The sequence below is a fragment of the Cnephaeus nilssonii genome (assembly GCF_951640355.1).
Source record: "Cnephaeus nilssonii genome assembly, chromosome: 1".
Classification (NCBI taxonomy): domain Eukaryota; kingdom Metazoa; phylum Chordata; class Mammalia; order Chiroptera; family Vespertilionidae; genus Cnephaeus; species Cnephaeus nilssonii.
Genome location: NC_137072.1, coordinates 26,285,744 through 26,312,806, shown reverse-complemented (window position 1 = coordinate 26,312,806; position 27,063 = coordinate 26,285,744). Strand labels below are relative to the sequence as shown.

Genomic DNA, 27,063 nt, shown 5'->3' with positions numbered 1-27,063 from the left:
GCACCTAATCAGTAGCTAAAGTCACTAGGAAAAGATCAATGCAATGTATAAAGAATTTAGGATAATGATAATTTTATTATCTTTTTAATTTATGTTGAATTATTTCAGTATTATTTAAAACATCATAACTGTGTATCATTAACCAGGGCCTTTCATGCAAATCATTCTTGCCAACTTTGAAATTTCAAAAATTATTTACTAAGCAAAATGATCTGACCATACCAATTGATGCAGAAAATGAATTTGACAAGATCCAACACACATTCATAAGAATACTTCAGCAAACGAGGAATTAAAGGCAATTTTCTCAGCTTGATAAAGAGTATCTATAAAAATTCCACAGTTAACATGACACTTAATGGTGAAAAACTAAATGCTCTTCTTCCAAGATTAGAAACAAGGCAAAAATATTTTTTTCTCATCTTATTTAGCATAGCATTGAAAATTTGTGCCAGTGGAATAGGCAAGGAAAACAATATACACACTGGAAAGGAAAAAATGAAATTGCTATTATTTGAGTATCTAAGAATCCCAAGGAATCTGCACAAAAATTCCTAGAACATTTACTGTGAATTCAGCAAAAACTCTAGATATAAAAACAATACACACAAAAATCAATCACATTTATATATACTAACAATAAACATGTGGAAACCAAAATTAAAACCCAATTGCTCCAAAGAAAATGCTGTACTTAGGTATACACAATGAGACATATATAGGATCTATGTACTAAAAATTACAAAACGATAAAAGAAATCAAAGAAGATCTCAGCATAGTCAAGATAGCAATTATTCCCAAACTGATGCATAGGTATAATGCAACTCCTATCAAAACTCCAGCAAGAGTTTTCCATCATCATAAAAAAAGTTTACATAAAGTTTACATGGAGAGGCACAGGCCTTTGAATAGCTAAAACAATCTTGAGAAAGAAGAATAAAGTAGGAAGAATCAGTCTATCTCAAATTAAGTCTTACTATAAAGCAATAGTAATCAAGACAGTGCCATATTGGTGGAGGTTTAGACACCTAGATCAATGGAGCAGAATAGAAAACCCAGAAACAGACCCCCACACACACAAATACACCCGGCTGATTTTTCACACAGGTGCAAAGCAATTTAATGCAGGAGAGACAGTCTTTTCAACAAATAGTGCTAGAGAAATTGGACATCCAGAGGCAAAAATTAACTTCAACCTAAACCTCAGACATTAAACAAACATTACTTCAAAAAAGATCATAGACATAAAATGAAAAATATAAACCATGAAACTTTTATATAAATTCAGAACAGAAACGCTTTCATACCTCAGGATAGGCAGAGTCCTTAGCATTGACACCAAAAGCATGATACATAAAAGAAAAAAAAATGATAAACCAGGCTTTAGTAAAATTAAAAACCTTTGTGCTAAGAAAGGCCTTTAAGAGGATGAAAAGATAAGCTATGGATTGGGAGAAAAATCTTTGTAAACCACATAAGACTACTTTTTCAGAATATATAAAAAATTAAAAAAACCCAATAGTAAAAAAAAAACAAACAACCCAATTAGAAAATAGGCAAAAGATATGAATAGATATTTCAGCAAATATGATTTACATATAACAAAAAAAGCAGATGAAAATTGTTCACCATTAGGGAAATGCAAATTAAAACCACATTACCATCTGGTAATCCTGGCCAAAATACTCTCTAGTCACTCTGTCTCTGTCTCTCTCTCTGCCTCTCTCTCTCTCTCTCTGCCTCTCTCTGTCTCTCTCTCTGCCTCTCTCTCTCTCTCTCTCTCTCTCTCTCTCTCTCTCTCTCTCTCTCTCTCACACACACACACACACACACACACACACACACAGTGATAGATCATTGTAGAACACAGCACACAGCACTCTACAATGGGATGGTGATGGGGGTTGGGGGTCCCAAAGTATGGATAGCACAGGAAGTACTCTTCAGTGTTTCCTAACCAAAATAATAGAATCCAGATGGCATCTTAAAGTGCTGAATAAAATAAATGGAAAATTATAATTCTATATTCAGAAAAAAAATCCAACAAAATTTAAGACAAAATAAAGCCCTTTTCAGAAAAACCAAGACAAGTTTTCACCAGAAGTTTTGCAATAAATAAAAAACCACTAAATGGAGTTCTTCTAAAAGAAAGAAATTGATTCCATATGGAAGCACAGAAATTCAGGAAGAAAAAACAACAATAGTAAGTATTACTCATTGCATAAAACAATGAAAATGTTTTATTGCTTAAAATAGACATAGAATTAATATAATTAACATTAATAGCAAAAAAGACTGTAAGTGGCTAAATGAATTTAAAAGGTTTTAAGGTCCTTGACTTATCACGAAGTAGTAAAAGGACTAGTTTTAAGTTAGATTCTAATGAGTCAAGAATATTGTAATCTCTAACGTAACCACCAAAAGAAGAATAAAAAACTGTACAAGTAATATATGTTTAAAAGAGTAATAAAACTAATCAATTAAAAAAGGCGAGAAAGAATAATTTAAAAACATAAGAACAGGCGGGACCAACAGGATCCAGGTAACACAATGGTCTGTTTAAATCCAATAATGTTTGCAATTTAATCCTATGTGAAGACATTACTATTAAATCCTCCAACTGAAAGATAAAGCAAAACAAAATCCTAATATATTCTTTGAGATAGCCAAAGGTTGAAAGTGAAGAGGTGGTACAATATGTCATACAAACATGAATTGAAAGAAAGCTAAGGAAGCTATACTACATCAGAGAAAATACTAGTAGACAGTAAAGCAAGAAGCATTTAAAAAGTATATTACAGAATGATATGAGTCAATTCACTGGGACAATATAATGATTTTAAATATATATGTGCCATGTGAAAGAGGACAAAACTCTAGTTCAGACCTTTCTACTGAGCTTCTAATTCTTATATCTGGCATCTATCTTATATCAAAACAATCAATGGTTTCCCTTTCCACATGAGACAAAGCCCTGGGCATCTAGCCCCAGCTTATCTCTCCTGTCTTAGCTTCTGCCCCAAAGCATTACCATTCAATGTGCAGGTCAGTCTATAGCCTTTGAAATGCTATGTGTCTGTAACTTTGTACATGCTTTACTTTCCCCATAGAATGTCTGTTTCCCACTGAATGTCTTCTCACCCTTCCAAGTTAATACTATACATAGCTAACATTTATCGCATGCCAAATAAGAGCCATCCCTATGAGGTAGTTACTATTAGTGTGCCCATTATATAGAGGAGAAAATAAAGACAAAGGGCAGGTCATTTGTTCAAGGTTGAACTTGGGATGTATAAGAACTGGGTTTGAATTTAGGAAGTCTAGCGCCAGAGATTACATTTATAACAATTACACTAAAATTCAGGGTTCATATTCTCTGAGCTGCTCTAACAGTCTTGTGTCCTCTTTACTATATACCAAAGTATCACAGATCCTTTCCTTTCTTCCTCCTCTGTCCTTTGCACATATTTATGTCAAAAAGCATTTACCATACCAAATTTACAATTATTTACTGATTCTTCTACCTGTAAACTTCTCAAGAATAGGGAAAAGCTCATTGCCTGCATAATAAGTAGCTGGTGAATATTATTGAACAAGCAATGAAGGAGTGAATAGAAAATATAGTTATTAGATGGATTTTTGCTTTCTAGTCTACATTTATAAGGGGGATTCTTTAAATTAAATAAATTTCTTGATTTATAAAGTTGTTACTATATTATAAACATTATGTATGTGTACATATGTATGAATGTATGTGTACATATATAATTCTCATGTTTTTATTGATTTTTAGAGATAGAGGAAGAAAGAGGATAGAGAGATAGAAACATCAATGAGAGAGAAACATAATTGATTGGCTGCCTCCTGCATGCCCATGTGCTCTGACAGGGAATTGAACCAGTGACCTCCTGCTTCCTGGGTTAATGCTCAACCGCTAAGCTACACCGGCTGGGCCATCTATATATATAAAAGGCTAATATGCTAAGTGTCCTTCCCTCTGTCCGATGGGTTGCTATGACACACACTGACCACCAGAGGGTAGACGCTCAATGCAGGAGCTGCCATGAAAAGGCTAATATGCTAAGTGTCCTTCCCTCTGTCTGATGGGTTGCTATGACACACACTGACCACCAGAGGGTAGACACTCAATGCAGGAGCTGCCACGATGCACAGAGAAATGGCACCGCCAACCTGGCACCTACAAAGCAACACCTGGCTTCCCCCAAGTAGGACATAGGCCCCACCACCACCCCGGAGCGACAGACCACCAAATCGCAGCCAATGCTGCCGAGACCCCATAGCACAAAATGCAGCCCACATCCCAGCTCAGCCCGGAAACGGTTGATGTGAGCACTGGGTAATGACATCATGTAGCAACACCCAGCTTCCTCTCCCTAACAATGACTAGCCTCCTTGCAGTTTCTTCAGCCTAGGAATATGACTTGCTTTATAGCCAGGTGGAAACACTTTACACTGTAACCAAATGTCTGTGAAGCATTTTCTTGTGCCTCATTTCATTTGATCCTCACAGAAGTCCTGGAGTAGGTAGATAGGAGACTCAGTGGAATCCTATTTTCTTTTCATTAGCCAGAAAATGGAGATTTAGAAAGAAGTAAGAAATGGTGGACCTTTTTCTCACTGCACAGAATATAGTTTTTCTCACTGCGCAGAATATAGTCAAACACTGCTGCAGTTAAATATTTTACCCTTTGTTCTCCCTGCATGATCTATAATAATAATCTGCTTCGTGTTGATATTTACTGCTGTGTTGCTGGCAATTACCTGAAAGAGAAGTTGGGGTGCTTCATTGGGCTGGAAAAAGTTTAGCTAAATCAGAAAGCAGGTCTAATTAAGCAAGTTTATTCTGTATCTATAAAAGGCTAAGTTGACTCGCGCATGTGCGATACATCTAAAGCTCTTCCTGGCGCCAATCGCATGTGTGTGTTTCCATCTGTCATTGTTGATCGTGAATTTGGTTGACACTTCTATTATAGAGAAAGGGTGAATAGCAATATTAACATATTTCTTCTAATTAATTTCCTTTCAATGTGCACAAATCAGTGCACCAGGCCACTAGTATATAATATTTTTAAACAAATGACTTTTTGGTTCTTTTTATTAACCCGTTTTAAAAGCGAATTTAGTTGACTTTTGTGACATATTTGATTGTGAAATCACAATTAGCAGGACAACAATAAAAATGTCACTATAAGGCCCTACCCAGTTTGGCTCAGTGGATACAGCATCGATCTGCTGACTAAAGAGTCCCAGGTTCGATTTGAGTCAAGGGCATGTACCTCAGTTGCAGGTTCACCCCCAGCTTTGGTTGGGCCATATGCGGGAGGCAACCAAACAATGTGCCTCTCACACAGTGATGTTTCTCTCTCTCTGTCTCTCTCCCTCCTTTCCACTCTCTCTAAAAATCAATGGAAAAATATCCCTGGGTAAGGATTAACATATATACTAGAGGCCAGATGCATGAACATTCATGAAAGAGTAGGCCTTCCTTCCTCTGCTTGCCAGCACCGGCTTCCCTCCTGCCCCAGGACCCAGGCAGCTTCTCTCCGGCCCTGCCGGCAGGCACCCGGTTCCTGGGCAGCTTCCCTCTGGCCCCAGCTTCATCCGGAAGGATGTCCGGTCTAATTAGCATATTACCCTTTTATTATTATAGATAACTAAATGATTTTAAATGCTGCCTAAGGGGTAGGTTTTTAGAAGAAAAATGCTTCTCTAGCTAAAAACTTGCAATGACAAATGACCTTAGGTCTATTACTTAAGAAAATTTAATATTAGTATTAGATTTTAACAGACAGAGCAAAATTCATGAATTTGTAAAATTCAGGACACATTAGTGTACAGCAATACTATTTTAAAAAAGTAAAACTATTTACTCAACATTGGCAATTACAAAATCAAAACTTAATCAAAAGTTGAAAATGTTCTGTTTAGAGAGGTCAGGATAAATAGCAATGTACTACTTAGTACTCATATATAGGTTACAATAAAAAGGTGGGATTTATAAAATCAAGCCAAGCATTGAATAGCTTTTTAATAATAATTAAAACAAGGAATTGTTTTATTGTTCTTGTTGATATATTAGGTTGTGCATGGTGCTATGTGTATTTCAACTTTTACTACTCTGGTGGCAGTATATTTCGTTGACACAGGGATTATTTTCCCATTTCTGCTCTAAACTTGCTAAGAGACGTTGGCTTAGTTCTCCAATTTGTAAATTAAACCATATGCTAAGAATATCACTCAGGGTTACATTGTAAAAACAAATGTATGAATTCCTTCATTTTGTTAGACTGTTGTGGTAAGGAAGTTTTCTAAATTGGAGGCCATAATATGGGACTAGAGTGCTTTGGTTATACAGAGATTTATTATTCTTATATTCCAATTGAATTATCCTATATAATAAAGAGCTAATATGCTAATTAGATCAAACAGCAGAACGACTGTCTGGACGACCTTCTGGATGAAGCCAGGACTGCGAGGGCCTAGGTAGCCAGGGCTGTGAGGCCTGAGGCAGCCGGGGCTGTGAGGGCTGAGCCCCTTGCACTAATTTCATGCATCAGGCCTCTAGTACTTTACATAACTGTTAATTCTTTACCATTATGCCATGCAAAGCCAATAAAACATGTGACATTTGTCTGTCAACAGCAGACAGCTAATTGGCTTTTACTACTTATATAATATACTGGAGGCCTGGTGCATGAAATTCTGCACTTGTGGGGGGGAGGGGGTCCCTCAGCCCAGCCTCTTACAGTCAAGGACCCCTGGGGGGATGTCTGCCTGCCAGCAGGCAGACATCCCTCTCACAATCTGGGCTCTCACAGTCTGGGAACCCTCGTTCCTTACCACCTGCTGCAGCGGAGGTGGGAGAGGCTCCCGCCACTGCTGCTGCAACTAGCCAGCCAAGAGCCTGGCTTCTGGCTGAGCGGCGCTCCCCTAGTGGGAGCGCACTGACCACCAGGGGGCAGCTCCTGTGTTGAGCGTCTGTCCCCTGGTGGTCAGTGCACGTCATAGCAACTGGTCGACCAGTTGTTTGGTCATTTGTCCATTCAGTCGCTTAGGCTTTTATATATATATATATATATATATATATATATATATATATATATATATATAGTTTTATAAAATACATATATTATACATATATGTGTATAAAATATATGCATAGATATTTCATATATAAATATACTATTTGTAATAAATATAAATATTTACAATATAAATATAATAAATATTTAAATGTCTTTTATATTAAAAATATGTATTTATAAGGTTTAAAATATATAATATAAAAATTATTATATCTAATAATATAAACATTATATAATATATAAGTATTTATAATACAACATTATATAATATAAATATTATGAATATAATTACACTGTATTATACTATTTACAAACAGTGTATTTTATTGAAATATATATTATATCTTTCTTTGTTGAAAGGAGGAGATAGTTATGTGCAATATTTAGCTACAATAGGATATTACCAAATGCACTATTTGGGACTAGGTACAAATTAGAATGCTGCCACTAGAAAGCAGGCAGTGTCAAATGAGGAGAAGAAGTGGAGAAAAGTGGCCCTTTCTACCTAAAAGAGTACGAAAAGACATGACTTGCCTCTCAGAACATTCCCCCAGAACCTCCCTTGGTCCCGGGTCATCAATGGCCAGAAGTGATTTGTGCTGATGAAGAAACCTCTGAATTTGGAGACAGTGCTACCTGGTTCAAAGCTTCACTTCACCTTTTAGGAACCCTGGGGCTGCAGACAAATTACCTAATCTCTTTACTTCTTACTTCCTCCTTTGTAAACTGGGATAGTCCCCGTCTTTGGGGGAGTTGTGAGGACTAGATAAAATAATGTGTGTAGATGCTCAGTGATAGGGGCCCATTATCATTGTGCCCAGGGATTTTTGTGACAAGTCTTCACTTGGGAGAGAGCAGAATATAAACCTAACACATAAAATTAATAGATTTTTTAATATATCAGAATGAAGAGAAGAATACAGTCCTGGAAACCTAATAATGTTTTGTTTCTAAAAAACTGATTTATAGCCAAATAATTTTTTTTTTTAATGTTTACTGCTAACCAGATATAGCTTGCATGCTCCTGGGGACACTACACCAAAGCCAGGCTGATCTGAGTAAGGATAACGATTATAGGGAATTTATGGTTACAAAAAATTTAACCCAAAAGGTCCAATTATCTGAGAAAACTGGGTTACATTTTGGGGAGGAGGTCTGGTATGGCTTAAGTTATAAATAATAACTGTTTCCAAGCTCTTGTTTACCTGAATATTTTTTCAAAATGTTACCTTATAATTTACCATTAACTCACTTTTATCACTTAGCTTGGTCTCCACAGTAGCATCTGGTCATGTGGGGAGGGGGCAGGCATGGACTCTGATACTGGAATATATTTTAATAAAAACCTTTCCTTTATTTTTGCTGATCTGGAATTTTACTCCTGTCTATTTGCTTTTGTAAGGTTTGGGTGAACTAAGCATTTGTTAGTTTCTTTATCCTATTTCCACATTCTCAGCCCAGCAAAAAACCCTTTTCAGTAAAACGCACAAAGGACAGACTGCAGATAACCTTGTCTTTGGCATCAGCTCCCAAGAGAAGTCCAATCACTAGTGAGAGACTTACAAAGGGCGGAAATAAGTTTAGTCTAGTTTTCTGCAAACGGGTTTCCAATTCCAGCTCATCTCATTCTCAGACTTTATCAGAGGGAACAAATGACATTAAGAGAATAAACAAACAACATGCTTTCCAGTAATACCCCCATTATTGCTAAACTCCGAGCTATTTGACAGTGACTTATAAAATCATTCAAGCTATAATTCAAATATCTTATTGCACTTGTACTTCTAAAAATAATGTGGTTTTGCAGCTTATACCAGGCTGCTAAGAAGCAAATAGTGTCATATACACATTAATGTTTACTGTCATTGAATATTTTTAACTTTATTCTTGTATTGTTTTGCTATAGAATTTTAGAATGCCTCTCAAGGTCCAAGCCTAACATCAAAACTGTGAAACTTAAAAATAACCAGAAGTCAGCCGAAACCGGTTTGGCTCAGTGGATAGAGCGTCGGCCTGAGGACTCAAGGGTCCCAGGTTCGATTCCAGTCAAGGGCATGTACCTTGATTGCGGGCACATCCCCAGTAGGGGGTGTGCAAGAGGCAGCTGATCGATGTTTCTCTCTCATCGATGTTTCTAACTCTCTATCCCTCTCTCTTCCTCTCTGTAAAAACTCAATAAAATATATTTAAAAAAAATAACCAGAAGTCAAAAGAAATTTGACATGTCTTTATATTTTTCTCTATTTCTTGTGATCATATTTTCCATCATTGGGGTCCAGTCTCATCAGCTTTCTCGGTCTCGCTTTCCGTCTTCCCTAGTCCCTCTCACAAGTGAACTCTTGTTCGATTCCCTCAACATCATCCCACCTCGACCCCATTTTTCTTTAGCACCTTTGAGAGGAATTTCCAGATGTTAAGGTAGCAGGTAAAAACCCAGAGGCCAGACACACATGACCCAAATGTTGAGTCTGATCCTATATTCCTAAATCTGTAAGAGTGAAAGTGATCCAATTTACTATCCCAAGTAGTAGCTGAACTACATGAACCACAATTGCATTTTGAGAGTGAAGCAGATCTAGGTATAAAATAATGTGTAATATGCTGTATAGATTATGTATAACATAATGTAATTATAGAATGGGCATAATTTATTCGTGTACTCTTTAATTTGTCCATACAGCCAATATTGTTGGAGTGACCATTATGTGTTAAGCCTCTGCAAGGCCTTGGAATTAATCGGAATTAGCTTTGATTTCAGATTTAAATTATGAAATATACATTAGGGCTTGCTGGTAAGATTTCACTGCAAAATGAGTAAGAACCAGAAACCATTGTACCATGAAGTGGTCCTGTCGATAGTAATGACCTGTCACCCCTCCCCCAGTTTAGAGATGAGGTGGGTGGGCCTGGAGCCCCACAGAAAGCCAGGACTTCAATAATAGTTTCTAACACAGCTTTTCTCCTTGACACGTACGGTACTTTACAGAACTGTCGACTCCATCTCCATCACATTGTGAAAAGATAGAAAGTGGTCATACTTCAAACTGACTTTTTAGTGGATAAAGTTGAGCTCAGAATTATTATAGGACTTTTCTAAAGCATCTCACCAGGCAATGACGTAATGAAGCAATTGGGTCCTGGCTACCTTCTGGTCTGCAGCGCTTTCAATTTGGGGGCGAATCACCTTGTAGACCGTGATTGACCTTGTCCTTGTTAAACATGCACTTTGGTATTATTGCTTTTCTTTCATAGCAAAGCTCTGTGAGTCTGACTAATGCCACCTGACTCATTCTCCATATGACAAATACTCCAGATGAAGGAAGACGGACAGCGGCCTTCATCCTCAGCATGTGGGCTCTGAGCTACAATGGACCGGGAATGTTAGTCTTGTGTCTAGGATTTACAGCGCTGGTGACATGAGCCTCTGGTCACTGATGTTCCCTGGTCCCTAATATTGCCATCGTCTCCAGGGCAACGCCTTGTCCTTCTAGGATATTATCTTGAAGGGGTCATGCCTCACGCTCTCCTTGGCAACTCGCTGATCCAAATGCCTGTGAACTTCATACCTTATTGGGCCACGCTCAGTTTCTAAGTCTGACATTTTGCCTAAGTGTTACACAATACATTGCTTTAGAAACAAACTAAATGACTGTGGTACTCCACAGTAAATACATGTTCTGTAAATCCTTGATCTAACCTGTATCCACCAGTTTGGTGTCTAATGTGATGAGCACAGCATGGATAGGCTGACTGAGCAGCACTGTGTTATGACACCAGTACAGTAAATGGATGTGGGGCTTTGCTGGTTTAAAAACTCGTGTGCACGTCTGAAGTGCTTCATGAGTGACACAGGTGAGCAAGGTCATGGCCAAAGCAGATCCTGTGGTAAAGGAGGGGCAGAAACTCAACCAGCAGAAGTTAATAGAATAAAAGGATACTTATAAGTGTGGATTCTGCACTGTGGAGTGTGCCCACTTCAGCCAAATCCACAGGACCCATGGCTTTTGAACTTTATGAGGTCAGCGACACGGTTGACAATGAGATGAAAGCTATACGTTCTCTGGAGAAAAATGCTCTGATTTAGAGATACTTCCAGAGTTTCACAGATCCCCAGGGCCCAGTATGATCATTTTGCTGGTTATCAGTCATTTGGGATCAATTATCCATGTCGTGTTGCGGTGCAGGGAGCAAGGGGAAGGCAGACTCCACTGCAGCTGGAGGTCAGCTCCTGGGCGTGGCTGCTCTGCCTTCCCGGCCTGTGTCCCACCACGTGGCCCTTCACAGCGCAGCTCCACCAAAGAACAGACCCAGTTTCACTCCATATTTAGTAATTAACAACAAACCAGGGGGTATTTCCCCAAAATGTGTTCAGGCCCGTTAGCAATGCAAATGTAACACATGCATGAGGAGAGTTTACCCGATAATCACATAATTATGTGAGCTGGCTCTTTACTAATTTCTGAGAAATTAAAACATGTTTATAAAGTATCGCCAAGTGTGCAATCTAAATAGTAAAACTGCAAAGCTCTAGTGTTTTAAGATAAACTGAACTGAGATGTTGCAGACTCAAACGGCTTCCTCTTCACACCAACTATTGACTCTGAGAAGAGACTGTTCTCCGGGCTGCAATGACCGCGTTGGAAACAAGAAGCTGCTGTGTGGCCCACAAAGTTGCTTTCTCCTCTTTACTGGAAACACGGGTAGTTTTACATGCATGGGATGGCTGTGAAGGGTGCATCTAGGTCTGTAACCAAAATATCTCATAAGATTATGCTAAATGAAATAAGTCAGTTAGAAAAAGCTAAGACCCATATGATCTCACTCATATGTGGGAGATAAAACTGAAACTCGTGAACACAAACAGCCGTGTGGTGGTGGCCAGAGGGAAGGGGTGGTGGGGGGAAGGGGGTCCAAATACATGGTGACGGGAGAAGATTTGACTTTGGGTGGTGGGTGGGCACACAGTGCAATACACAGATCTTGTAACATAGAAACCCACACCTGAAACCTGTATGATCATATTAACCAATGTCACCCCAATAAATTTAATTAAAAAGGGGAAAATAAAAAATAATATGTACATCTCCCCCTCCCCCTAAAAAAAAGAATAAACTCAGTGTTTCACATAATCACAGCTATAAACCTACTTTTGTATTTTACCTTGTCCCTATGGATTTGCCTATCCTGGACATGTCACATAAATGGACATACAAAAAAATAAAACTTAAAAATAAAAGATTTCATAAACTCCAGAATTCAATATATTCTTATTCTTCCTCCCCTTTTCCTTACCACAAACAACAACAAGATTAAAATTCTGCAGATGAAAGGTTAATTCCTATGTAAGGTCTTGAAAGCTTTGTGACACCATACAATTCAAAATCATGACACTTGGGTTTTTAATAAAACATTACCATTGAAAATGACCTAAATATTTCCAAGTGATTGATGATGTGTGAAGATGAAGAAGAGGTAAAAGTCACCATCCTGACATGCAGCCGTGAGCTCCATTTCTGCTCTCTTACACATGGACCCTTTCTCTAGCTGTGCCCAGGGAAATACTAATAAACTGCAAGTGTCCGATGCTCAGAGATGAACAGTGCTTCTGACAGTGTAAGATACTTCCTTCTGTGCCATTTCAGTGGAGTAAAAATCACAATAAATCCAAAAGTGTCTTCTTTGTAGCCCAGAAAAACATAGTAATTTCATGAGGCTGGAGAACACTAGCTAGCTGGCAGGCCTCATGCAGATGAAGGCGTGCGGAGTGCTTTGAGACTATTTCAATGGCCGTGTAAGAAAGCATTAGGAAAAAGAAAAACAACCTGAAAGCAGGTAACAAGATCTATGCAAATATATGCCACTTGACTCCAAAGTCTGTGCTAAAGGCAAGAGTTTGTGAGTTCTTTTGCACAAAAACAATCTCCAAGGGAAAATTAATTTTTCTTTCAGCCTCCTGTGTTCTGCCCCTGAGACTTGCTTTCACGTTATTGGTAATACCGCTAAGTAGGGCAGGTGGCAAAGTGATTTTCTGATACAATTTGTCCTGATGTCTGTGGCTGACTGTGAAGTCTTTAAGACACTATCTAACTGCTTCCCTCAAGAAATGTACACACACACACACAGAACTCATGCCAAATGCAAAGAAGTTTAAGGTAAGCTCTGCTTTGAATCGGAAGCATGGAGGTTATCCACAGGATGGGGTAAAGAGAAAGAAAGAGTTTGAACAATAAGTCAGGATTCTCATTGCAGAAAGTTTCCCAGGTTTCTCTGAGATGAGACTTCACCGAAGATGTGATTTGTTTGGTGAGCGGTTCATTTTCAGAACACTGATCATCCCTATTCAAATGGAAGAATCAACACATTTTCCAGAGTCAAATATAAATGACCTAGATTGTGCCACTGATGCTGTGAACATAGATAAACAGAGGATTGATTAACTACCTTATATGATTTAAAGTTCTTTGTTGATTTTATATAGACAATTATTTCTCACATGGAGTGGGAATAAACCAGGGTGCTATTTTTTATTTATCCTCACATTTAGCTTTTCCCTTTACCTCTAGATCATTATTTATAGCCCAATTTTTTTCTTAAGCTTCAACTTCCTCCTGTAGTCTTCATTTAGATATCTCATAGGCTCTCCAACTCCAAATGCTCCAAACCAAATATAATATTTCTTCCCTAAATCGTAGTCTCCTAGGCACCCTATCCAACAAGTTCCTCAAAAGAAGTCATCAACAACTTACATCCTCATGTAATATATCAAGTTCCAAATGCTGTATTTCCAATGTATTCTAACTTCCAAATACCTCTGGGATCTCTACCCTTTCTTCTGTTTCTATTCCTGTTGTGTTCATTTGAACCTCCAACATTGCCCATCCGGAATTCTAGGATAAGCTTCTTCCTTCTCAGGCCAGAGGGTCCTCTGTGCTTTTCTCCACACTAATACCACTGTGATCTTTCCAGAACTCATCTGACCATTCAGTCTTTACTTAACATTCTCCAAGGATCTTAACCATTTGAAGGATAAAGTCAACATAGGCTATGTCTGGGTCTCCTGTCTTGATCTGTGCCTAGACTGCCTTTAGGCTCACCTTTCACCATTTTCATGGATGATTAATGAGGTTCATGTCTTATTTCAGATGGTTGTGTAGATAGACTTTACCTTAGTATGCTAGAGAAGTACACTTGTTATTTTTAAAAAAAAATAAGAGTACATTATTAGTAATTTAAAAAACCAAAACTTTGTGTGACATTCCTCTAAACTTAAATGAAAAGCAACTTTAATGAGGTGAAATAAAATAAAGCAAAAAGTAACAGTCATGAAAAATGGATTTACATGTCCAAAATTCTTACCCAGTGTCTGCCGGAAAGATATCTTCCAACCTCTTGCCGTCTGAAATGAACCTGTCTTGAACACCAGGAGCATACTGTTATTACTGCTCTTCACATTTGGTGGGAGCTTGGAACCACAGAACTTGCCAAGAAGAGGATCACGGATGTTGTAACCATCATAAATTGCCAGGTAGTCTTGGGAGCAGGAGGTGGAGAAAACCACATCAAAATCAATGAACCTGTAAAATGAGTCTTATTAATACTGATGTTCTCCATTTGGATTTCCATTAAATAGTACCTTGAGTTTTTGTCTTTAAAAAAAGACAAAGGCTAAGAGCGAATGCCCAAGCTTTATTTAATAGGAAATATTAGAAACAGTATACTAATCAGTTCAAAAGTTTAACCAAATTTTTAGTAATTCAATATGTCAAAAATCATGATAAGCATTTGGAATATAAAAATGAATTAGATATGGCTCTGGACTTCTAGGAGTTTATAGTCAAAGACATTAATTCTACATGAGATTAAGTTTTGACAAGTTTAACTGATATCTATTTATCATTTCAGCAACACTTTAGTACTTCAGTCTCTTTTAAAGTATGACACTTACTCTATTCTCTTGTTATTTTGGGGCCATCAAGTGGTACTACCATCCTATTCTTTACTTATGGGAAGATGCTAACAGAGTGGAGGAAACACTGGTTTTAGAATCAGAGCTGCATTCTTATTCCCACAGTCATTGTTTCCTTCTTTGAAAATGGAGTTTAGAGTAAAGTTAACTGAAACAATATGCAAAAACCAAACCGTGGTGTCAGGCATATAACAGATGTTTTTAAAAACAACAAAACCATTATTGTGATCATTATTGTTTTGAAAATGAGGAATATGAAATAAGTTATTTCTCATAAAATAAATTTAAAAATCGATGGTAGAAAAGAATGAACTAAATTCTCTTGAATCTTATTTGATTGCCATAACCAGAAATTCATATTTAAGGTGATTGTGGTGGTCCCAGGAACGTCACCACATGTCTTGGCTCTCTGCCTTCTGATATTTGCTAGGACTGCCTTTCTGTGTACACTCTGAGCTTTGCCATGGCCCCAAGGCTCACATCTCCATGGCCAAAGCAAGTTTAATTGTGGTAGGGTCTTCCTTTTGGAAGAATTTTATGAAACCACCACTCAGTTTGCCACACTGCCTGCCCACTGCAGTGATGGTCCTGGCAGCAGATGCAGAAATGAAGTTTCCATCAGCCTGAGCCCCTGAGTGACCACAGGGAGCCAGGCCTCTGGGCAGGCCACACTGGACATACTCATACGAGTGAGACATAAACGCACTGAGTTAAGCTACTGTGCCTTCGGGTTGTTTGTTATCACTTATAACCTATCCTGACAGATACATCCCTAACTTTTCTTTTATGGCCTAATAGGGTATTTCAGTCTAGGCCTTTTGCTTTGTTATTTCAAGTAACTATTCACAGAGCTCCCAAATAAGCAAGGCCTTCTGACCTGTTTTTTTTTTCCTTTAGGATTTTATGACTTATTTACTAATGGCTTACTTTTAAAAATTTTGTTTAAAGTATTTATTATTTGGAAAATAAATCAAAGTTATTTGCTCTCCTGACCTCATTTTTACACTCTTCTGCTTTCTTAGTTTTCTTTTCTTTTGCTAGCAGCTGTAATAAATAACACATAGCACAGAGTAATTTGAAAATATTTAACAATAAAATACTTGGAAGAACTTTAAGAAAAAAAGGATCAACTATTTTTTTTTCAAAAAGGTTTGATTGGCTGAATTTTTTTAAAGTGATGATGAAGATCCAGATGAAAAAAATTATTTAACCACATGTAACACTAAATGTTCTTGTAAAGGAAGATGAAGGCAGAACAATAGCTAGATAATTTCCACTTTTATTCTTTATAGACAACATATTTATTTTCTACAACATAAATTTACAAAGGAAAAGAAAAATGTGAGTGTCCAGGAGGACTCAAAGCTATTTTGGCTTTTTATTTTACACCATTTTCCCAAAAGAGCACAGAAGCTTCCTGGAAAATCCCATGGACAGAAATCCCATGGAATATCCCATGGCATATTTCGAGAGCCTTCCTACAAGGATGTATGTTTTACTGTCTACAACTTCTGCAGCACCTAGAATACTAGAATAGTATCTGTTTCATAGATACACAGATAGAAAGTAGTCTCTTAGAAATATTACAATAAATAATTTTTCAAACATGGGGATGTAAACTTTGATATAATGTGAGGCCCGGAGCCCAGGCAGGAAACAGAAAGAAAAACACACCCATGCATACACACACACACTAACCATAATCCTATACGTGTAAGAAACAAATACTGGGCTGTAATGGCAAATGACAAGAACCATCCCTTATGCTTCCATTCTGGGCAGGCTATCCCTTCACAGGCCTCCTGCACCTGGTCATTTGGCAATGTTTTTTGTTTTTGTTTTTTATTCCTATGATTTAAAGGGCTTTTTGGCTCTGAGGCACAGCTTCCTTACCAATTGTCCCAGGTGAGATCTGCAGTTTCCTTCAAGGCCCTGCCTATAGACCATTTACTGTGTGATAGAGGAACCAAATCAAGCTTTATGAGACCTGTCTTACAGTCCATGGACCCATTTGGTACACGAGGCCTCTGGAGTTAATTGCAGAGACGTTATAATTTTTAGGGGGAGGTGGGTAGGAGTGGTCCTAGCCCATCAAGCTTCTATAAGAGTTCTATATTGCTGCAAACTCTGCCAACCCTCAGAGTTTCCCGCCACAAGCTGTATAACCCTGAAACACAAGAGCTAGAACACTCATTCAGACCAAAGCAATGTGGGACTTTATCACTGCAAAACTGGAGGCTGCATTCCCTTCATCAGACTTGGGAGTAAGTAGGATTAGGGAAAATTCTACTGAGATATCTTGAATAGCGACAATTTAGAGGTGTTCTGATACACAAAAATAAATTTCTTAAGTCGTTAGAGGAAATTTTACCCTTTCAGAGATAGCACAGGAATATACTAGAGACATGGTATTGGGAGGAAACCTGACATGGATTCAGATATTGATCCTTCATTTAATAGTGCATCGCTTTGGGAAAGTTATTTAACCTTTCTGGAGCCTCAGTTTTCTTATCAATAAAATAAGATTAATAATGTATACCTTATATGACTGTTTTAAGAAATGAATAACAGAATTATGGAAAGTGTTAAAGGTTTTTTTTGTGTGTGTATAAGTGCCCAACAACTGGAAACTCTTTTGCTTACCCTTGGATTTCAAGATAGGCTTATAACTTTACATCCATTATAAGCTCCTTTGAACCTGTTAGAAAATTATAGCATCATTTTAACCAGTGGAGTGCCTGTTTTTCTTCCTTATCTGGTAACCATGCGCTATTGGCTTGTGTGGAGGGTAGGAGGCCTGTTTCCCTGGTTTCCACAGGACCTCACTCTCCCTCCCCTTCCTCCCTTCTATGTTCTGATGAGAATCGATGCTCTCCATTATTAAGGAAAGCCTTGCTGTAAACCAAGCTAAAATGATTTCCTTAAGAAGGTGAATTTGCCTTACATACTTGAGCAGAATCACTTTGTCGTCTCTCACAGTGATGTTATACAAGCAGTACACGTTGTTAGGGTAGTCTGAGTACGAATAGGCAGGGCTTTTGATGATTCCAGTGGAGAAGTTGAACACACCACCACAGGCTGCAATGGAAGGCGGGGATATGCAGAGAACAATTAGTACTCACACCATGGAAAAATAGTTTTGAGATAACCTTTACTACAGTACCTTTTTCTCCTGAGAGATAGCTATTATCTTTTTCTTAAAGGAACTTAAAGCTCCCTTCAGTGTCCTTACAATTAATTCTGATTTTTCTACCGAGGTAGAAGGAGGAGACAGTATGGGGAGAAGCAGGGAAGAATACTTAAGGCACATCTTGGATGGAATAAGTCTGAGTCAAATTAATGGCCAGAGTGAAAACAATGAGGAGAAACATTTCAAGTGTTGGGTGTAACTGTCCTTTCTCTATATTAAATTCATAGGCTCAGAGGGATGACAGTGACAACTGGAAATGTAGAAAAGGCAAACAGAATCCAAGGCACATTGTGGGCATATGAACCCAGGAAGGTCTGCCCACTAGAAATCTTCAGTAATATCTATTCGAGTTTCCTCTGTCAAAGATAGGCTATTAGAAAGTAAAGTATTGGAAATCATTTTTGGAACATTTTAGCTTAGTTCCCTCTGTGGGCCTCAATTCATAGCTCCTGGGTCCTATGTATTTCTATTTAGTGTGAGACTGACTGGTAAGGACTTTACTTGCCCACATTGGTGTTACTGGCACTCAGCAGCATGAGGAGGCCAGGCCCACTCCCCAGCCAGACTCCAGCACTCAACTGCCCAGAGCCCCTTAGTTACTCTAATTAATCAATAAAACAACAGCCATAACATTATAATAAACCTATTGTTTTTAATATAACATGATTATTATTTTTGCTTGGACTTACATATAAGGAGTTTCAGGTTGTGCCACTTAATGATGGAAAGTGCCCTCCCATCATTACAGTGAGAAAGGTTTATGTTTATTTTATTATCTGATTCTAAAATTAGAATGGGGTTAATATATTTTGATGCTATCTCTACGGTTTATAAACTATCAATGGACATTTTCCACTTGTATGTCTTAGAAATGAGAAGCAAGTGGTGGCTGCCATGTGAGGCTGTTTACTTATTGATGCACTTCCCCTCAGCTGAGCCCACTTTGCAGGGAAAGCTACTCTCCATATGTATGCGTGTGCTCAGACCCCTGTGGACGAATGGAGTGAATTCAATGTCAGATTTGTGTGGCCATTACTCCGTTTCATCTTGTACACAATTATGTGGCCTCTGAAAGCTTATCAAAGCCTAAATAACTCCCAGATTTGTACATGTCAGGATTTGAAATCTTATCAACAGAACTCTTTATTCCTCCAACATTAGTGAAAGGGGCACAGAGATCTTGCAAAAGTATTGTTTTGTTTTTTGTCTTTACTTGGCCAAACCCATTGCTAAAAATAGAAAGTTAAATAATTATCTTTCAAATAAATTACTATTCCCATCCACAGAGAAGGCTGAAATATTTACTTACTCATGATAAAAGGCCTTCACAGTTCATTCATGTGAGCTGCTACCTGAGTCCTGACCCCATTTGTAAAGTATTATTATCTGTGGCTTTGTGGGTCTGTTGGCACAACCAGAATAGAACTGAGCAATAGGCATTCCCCCAGTTGTCTTGTTGAATAAAGAAATGGATTATTTGTTTTATTCTTTTGGTACAACTGGTGTTTTGGAGAGTTACATCATTGCTTTGTATTCTTTTAGCCTTTAATCCCTCATTTCCCTAAAACACTGTGTGCAAACGTCCACATAGCCACTAGTAGAGTCTCATATGAATGAAGTGGGGAAAAACACTGTCAGGAAACTAACCAACCAAGTTTATTGCAGGAGAAGAAAGGGCTACTCAGAATAGGGAAATATATTTGCATGATTTTCAAATAAACAGGTTGAATTGTCTTCAAAGAATTAAAAGAGCCTGGTAGCTACAGAGGCCTTTGCCCAGTCTATGACTCATCTTCTCACTTCGACTTTGACATGAGAAGCTGCAAATTATCAATGTTTCCTTTCCCTTTAAGGCCTGTGCTTTTTGTATGTTGTTGAAAAAAATCCTACCAGAAGATCATAAAGATATTCTCTTAGTTTTTTTCTAAATTTATACAAATTGCTTTTCTTTTTGTTAATAATCCTCACCTGAGGATACATCTTCATTGATTTTTAGAGAGAGGGAACGGGGGGAGAGGGGGGGGGGGAGAGAGAGAGAGAGAGAGAGAGAGAGAGAGAGAGAGAGAGAGAGAAACATCAATAGGTTGCCTCCCAAATGAGCCCGACCAGGGTTCGAACTGCAACAGAGGTATATATGTGCCCTGAGCAGGAATGGAACACTCAATCTTGTGTGTGTGTGTGTGTATGTGTGTGTGTGTGTGTGTGTGTGTGTGTGTGTGTGTACGGGCTGATGCTCCAACTGAGCCAGCTGGACAGGACCAACATTGCTTTTCACATTAGCAAATTGACGAAATGAAATAGGCATCTGGATAGTCCAAGCCAAAAAGTCACTTCAAAATAATGTCCAAACAGCTAAAAATAGCAGGAATGTTCATTTTAACTTAAATTATCAAAATAAATCTCAAACTTCCTTTTGATTTTCAAAGAGTAGCTCTAGCCAAAATTCATGAAAAAGAGCCTTCCCATTTCTTAAAAAAAATAAAAATGTCCAAGTATTTTTGGACCATGAACCTACTTGATCATTTTTACCCTTAAAGTCTTTGAATTTCAAATTGGTGATTTATGAATCACAATTAAAACTCCTAAGGATATTAGTCAAGAAAAATATTTCACATATCATTATGGCTACTCACAGGTTATCTGGTAGGAAAGCTTAAATCCGAAGTCGGTGGTGTGTGAATTAGAGTAGAAGTTAAGCAGCACTGGACCAGAGATGGTAACAGGAGAAAGGACCTCATCACCACACACGGTAGCAAAAGGTGTGGCGGCTCCGCTGTGGCCCCTGATAACGTGCAGGCCGTCATTGTCACAGCTTCCCGTTACGGCAGAGCGAGCTGTGGGAAGCATGGAACAACCAGCGTTTTAATCAGAAGCAACATAAACAATCAATGCTGTAAACACCAAACAAAAATGTAATGAAGATTCATGCAATTTACATAGAAATGGTAAATCCCTATTTAATTGGTTTCCTGAGGTTTACCCTAGTGACAAACCCAGCTCAGGTGTGAGAACAAACCCAGCTCAGGTGTGAGAACACAGGTAGAACTTCACAGCAGATAAATCCACTTTGAAATAACCCAGAATTTTCTTCCTTTATCAAATGGTTCCTTAATTCAGTGATTATAAACTGGGGACAATTTTGCCTCCCAGGGACCTTCAATAGTACCTGAAGACACTTTTGGCTGTACGCGGGGGTACGTACTGGCATGGAGTGGGTAGAGCCAGGGATGCTGCTGAGGATGCTGCAATGCCCCGGGCAGCCCCACGCCCCTGCCCTGAAGCCACAGCAAAGGTGGCCTGGCCCCAAATGCCCACAGGGCTGCTCCTGAAAAACCCAGCTTTAACTTGAGCTATGTACAGATAAAGAACTCCCACCGTGGAGAGATAATTAGAAATTCCTTCATATTTTTCACACAATGGTTATAAATGTTCATACAATCAATATTAACTTGAGTTCAGTGGTTGTAACATATATATCATCATTTTGTTTTCTAATTATAAATAAATAAGTTCCAACACATCCTAAAGAGAAATACAAAAACAGAATAAACAAAAGTTATGAAGCCTTTTATCACCACAACTTGGGCAGTCATCTTTATATGTGAACTGGAGGCCCGGTGCATGAAATTCGTGCACGGAGGGGGGTTGTCCCTCAGCCCAGCCTGTACCCTCTGCAATCTGGGACCCCTCAAGGGATGTCCGACTGCCCGTTTAGGCCTGATCCTTGGGATCGGGCCTAAACGGGCAGTCGGACATCCCTCTCACAATCCAGGACTGCTGGCTCCCATCTGCTTGCCTGCCTGCCTTCCTGATTGCCCCTAACCACTTCTGCCTGCCAGCCTGATCACCCCCTAACCACTCTGCTGCCAGCCTGTTTGCCCCCAACTTCCCTCCTCTGCCGGCCTGGTTACCCCTAACTGCCCTCTCCTGCAGGGTTGATCACCTTCAACTGCCCTCCCTTGCAGGCCTGGTCCTTCTCAACTGCCCTCCCTTGCAGGCCGGGTGCCTCCCAACTGCCCTCTCCTGCTGGCCATCTTGTGGTTGCCATCTTGTGTCCACATGGGGGCAGGATCTTTGACCACATGGGGGCAGCTATATTGTGTGTTGCAGTGATGATCAATCTGCATAGTACTCTTTTATTAGATAGGATGACATTTCTTTCTTTTTTTTTTTTATCCTCACCTGAGTATATGTTTCCATTGACTTTTAGAGAATGTGAAAGAGAAAGGGAAAGACAGAGAGAAACATCAAAGTGAGAGGAATACTTAGATTGCTTGCCTCCTTCCTGAGCCCTGACCTGGGCCCCAGCCAGGGAGGAGCCTGCAACTTAGGTACATGCCCTTGATCAGAATCTAACCTGGACTCTGCGGTTGGCAAACCTAGACATTATCCACTGAGCCAAACCGTGTAGGGCAGGTTATGACATTTCTTAGCCCTCCAGCAGCGGACCTTCATTTTTTTCTCCAGGAGTGTGGTGGAAAAGCCCTAGATCACTTTTTTGGATTCTTATACCCAAGTTACTAAGAATATTACCAGTGGCATACAGGGAGCTTAGCCAATGAGTGGTCAGAAAAGGTATTTCCTCTTTAGTTCACACCTATCTCCTGTGATCTCCAGCTCCACCCCTGCCAAGGCCTAAAGCCTCCAGCCCTGGGCAGGGACCCCCAGCTGGCTCTGATCGCCCTGCTCTACCCCCAGCCAAGGCCGCAAGCCTCTGTTTGAGGCTCAGGCCCTGGGCAGGGACCCCCAGCTGGTTCCAATTGCCCACAGACACTCACAGCTGGTTCTATCGCCCAGCTCCACCCACGGCCAAGGCTGCAAGCCTCTAGGCTTGGGCTCTGGGCAGGGACCCCCAGCTGGCTCCGATCGCCCACAGGGGACCCCAGCTTGCTCTGATTGCCAGGCTCCGCCCCAGCGGCAAGGCCGAAAGCCTCTGGCAGAGGCTTGGGCTCTGGGCAGGGACCCCCAGCTGGCTCGGATCACCTGCAAGGGACCCCAGCTGGCTCCGCTGGAGGGCTCCACCCCAAGCCAAGGCCTAAAGCCTCTGGCTGAGGCTTGGGCCCTGGGCAGGGACCCCCAGCTGGCTCCAATCACCTGCAGGGACCCCCAGCTGCCTCTGCTCGTGGGCTCCACCCCCAGCCAAGGCCTAAAGCCTCTGGCAGAGGCTTGGGCTCTGGGCAGGTACCCCCAGCTGGCTCCGATCGCCAGGCTCCAATCACCAGGCTCCGCCCCAACGGCCAAGGCTGCAAGCCTCTGGCCAAGGCTTGGGCTCTGGGCAGGACCCCCAGCTGGCTCTGATCTCCCCGCTCCGCCCCCATCCAATGCCGCAAGCCTCTGTTTGAGGCTCGGCCCCTGGGAGGGACCCCCAGATGGCTCTATCCCCCGCTCCATCCAAGGCCAAGGCCTCAAGCTTCTGTTTGAGGCTTGGGCCCTGGTCAGGGACCCCCAGCTGGCTCCAATCACCGCAGGGGACCCCAGCTGGTTCCAGTGGCCCAGCTCCACCCCCAGCCAATGCCGCAAGCCTCTGGCTGAGGCTCGGGCCCTGGACAGGGACCCCCGGCTGGCTCCGATCGCCTGCAGGGGACCCCAGCTGGCTCTGATCACCTGTGGGGGACCCCTGCTGGCTCTGATATTCCCCTCTGATCTTCGGCTCCAATATCCCAGTTCCAACAACTGCTCTCCGAGGCTGCAGCCATCTTGGTTATGTGTATTTGCATATTCCCTTTCTGATTGGCCGGTGGGCATGGCTGGTGGGCGTGGCTTGTGAGTGTAGCGGAGTGATGATTTGCATATTACTGTTTTATAGATAGGATTATACTCTTAAAGCATTAATTGGGGTCATATTGGCCATGCTCTTGCATAACTCAATTTTTATTAACTTAAAATAACATAACACATGCAGTTTTATGTGATTAAATATTTTTCTAAAACATTAAATTTAATAGATATAGCAAATTCTGACACATAGATGCACCGTTCTGTGTTCAATTAATCCCTAGGATTGATAATTCTATTTCCCCCATGGTTTGTGATAAAAAATGCTGTTGAAACAAACATTCTGTACATAAATATTTGTGGAAGTTTCTCCTTATTTCATTAGAATACATTTCTCCTTATTTCATTAGAATACATTTTTAGAAGTCGAGTTACTGGTACTAAGGTAAGTCTTTTTCAGGTTTCTCAAATGGCCCTTTGGAAAGGTGTTACCAGCTGACAGTCCCACAGCACTTTAGATAGCTGACATCTCCCCCAAAGTACATTTTCATCCCCCATGGAGAAACCTTGTACCTGTTCAAAATAGCTCCCCACTTACCCCTCCCTATTTACTGCTCCCCACCCCTAGGCAGCCAACTCCGTACTAACTTACTTTCAGTCCGTATGCATTTGTCTGTTCTGGACATTTTGCATAAACAGAATCATGTAATATGTGGCCTTTTGCGACTGGCTGCTTTTACTTAACATAATGTTTTTGAAGTTCATTCATGTTGTAGCATAGTGTCAATACTGCATTATCTCCAAGGCTGGATGGTATTCCATGGCAGATACAGACCACATTTTGTTTACCCATTCAGCAGTTGATGGACATTTGATTTGATTCTGCTTTTGGCTATTATGAATAATATGGTTATGAACGTTCATGTACAAGGTTTTGTGTGGATATATGTTTTCAATTATTTTGAGTATATAATAGGAGTAGAATTGCTGACTTGTATGGCAACTCTGTGTTTAGGTTTCTGAGGACCTATCAGGCTGTTTTCCAAAGAGGCTGTACCATTTTACCACACCACTAGAAATGCATGAGGGTTCCAATTTTCCACATAATTACCAACACTATGATTGTCTGTCTTTTTTATTATAGCCATCCTTGTGGGTTTGAAGTGGTAGTTCACTGTGGTTTTGACTTGTATTTCCTTGTAACTAATTATGCTTAGAGTCTTTCATGTCCTACTTGACCAAATATTATCATTTTCTCAATTTATTGAGTCAGGCTTTGAGAAATTACATTTCAATATTTTATATGATTGCATGCTATGACATGGTAGACTCTGAAACCAGACTGCCTGTTTGCTATCAGAACACTCTTATAAATTAAAGAAATTATTATATACGTTTATGTTATAATTTCAAGTCCCCTGGCCATAGATTTTGCTTCAAGGCAGGTTGGGGGGCATGTGACCTAAGCCAATTCAGTTAGAGTAAGTTTCAAGTCCCTTGTTTGAAATTTGAAGTAGACAGTAGTGTATGGTAAGTATAACAACCAGTTCTCTGACAGAAAAAAATATTGTCCGGATTTCTAGCCTTTGGCAATTTCCATGGTATAAATACTCCCCCATAGCCAATTTCAGCCTACCAACATGAGATCACTAAATGCGGAATTTGGAATAGAGGAGCATGACTGACTATTGCAAGATGGTATAAGCCAGGCGTCCTCAAACTACCGCCCGCGGGCCACATGCGGGTGTTTTTGCCGTTTTGTTTTTTTACTTCAAAATAAGATATGTGCACTGTGCATAGGAATTTGTTCATAGTTTTTTTTTTTTTAACTATAGTCCGGCCCTCCAACGGTCTGAGGAACAGTGAACTGGCCCCCTGTTCAAAAAGTTTGAGGACCCCTGGGATAAGCCAACTCCACATGCCACTGGTTGGCAGCCCTCCTCGACGTGCCTGCGGAGTACACAACCTCACTGTGAGGGCAGCTACCCTACAGCCCGAGGAGGAGACTGCCTTAGGGCGAGGCTCACACTGAGAAGCACTGAGTGAGAATGAAAACGTAGACTATCAGATGACACCATGAAAATGCTAGACTAAGCAGATTTGAGGCATACCCAACTTTGAGCTCTTCCAGAAGCAAAGCCAATATATTACCCTTTTAAACCAGGTTGAAGTAAGTTTCCTGTTAATTATACCATAGAAATCCCTAATCAATATAGTATGGATTATCATAATCATAATCATTATCGTTATTATTTTTTTATAGAACCCCGCCATCCTGATCACTGTTGAATAGGTTGATTAATTACTCCAAGGTACATGATCAGACCCAATCTAGGCCAATCAGATATGTTCAAATTGTAAGTTAGTAAGAGACAATCTATAATAATAAAAGCATAATATGCAAATCAACCAAACTACTGAACAGCAGATGACCAGGCTATGACATGCACTGGCACCAGGCCAGCCAAGGTGGTGTGATGCAATTGGTCAGGGGGCCCCACCATCGTCCCACAGAGGGAGGCCCAGGCCACTGGCTGGCAAGGCAATCGATAGTGGGGGAGGCTTCACAATTGCCCCAAAAAGGGAGGCAGGCCACCCTCTGCGCAGTAATTGGCCTCCCTCTGCTGGGCAATTGATCGCCCCAAAGAGGGAGGCCCAAGCTGTGGCAGGTGATCGATAGCAGAGCCCCATGATCAATTGTCTCAAAGAGAGAGGCCCAGGCTACCAGGCCGGCAGCCCTGCGGCAGGTGGGTGGGGCCTCGCTCTGTGGGATGATTGATCTGGGGGTCCCGCAATTGATCACCCCACAGGGGAAGGCCCAGGCCACCGGCCAGAGATGCTGTGGCAGGTGTGCGGTGCCGGCCAGTGATCGCTCCACAGAGGGAGGCCCAGACCAGCCAAGTGATTGCACCCCACACCTGTCGCCTACAGAGGGAGGCGACGGATGGCAGGGGAGGGGAGGCAGCACTGCACAGATGGCAAGCAGTGGCAGCTGTGGGGGCGGGGCCAGCTGCCAGCAACCAAGGGAAGGAAAGCCCCAATAGGCCCTGATCACCGGCCAGGCCTAGGGATCCCAGAATTCGAG

General features: G+C 40.5%; 1 protein-coding gene across 1 annotated transcript in view; it reads right to left on the bottom strand.

Moving 5' to 3' along the window:
• Positions 1-27,063, bottom strand: part of CUBN (cubilin) — a 324,986-nt gene that overhangs the window by 29,738 nt on the left and 268,185 nt on the right. Inside the window, exons 57-59 of the mRNA XM_079772268.1 lie at positions 20,897-21,097; positions 18,022-18,151; positions 14,464-14,681 (exon numbers count right to left, since the gene is read on the bottom strand). Coding sequence (XP_079628394.1) covers positions 14,464-14,681; positions 18,022-18,151; positions 20,897-21,097 — 549 coding nt within the window. The remainder of the gene's footprint in view (positions 1-14,463; positions 14,682-18,021; positions 18,152-20,896; positions 21,098-27,063) is intronic.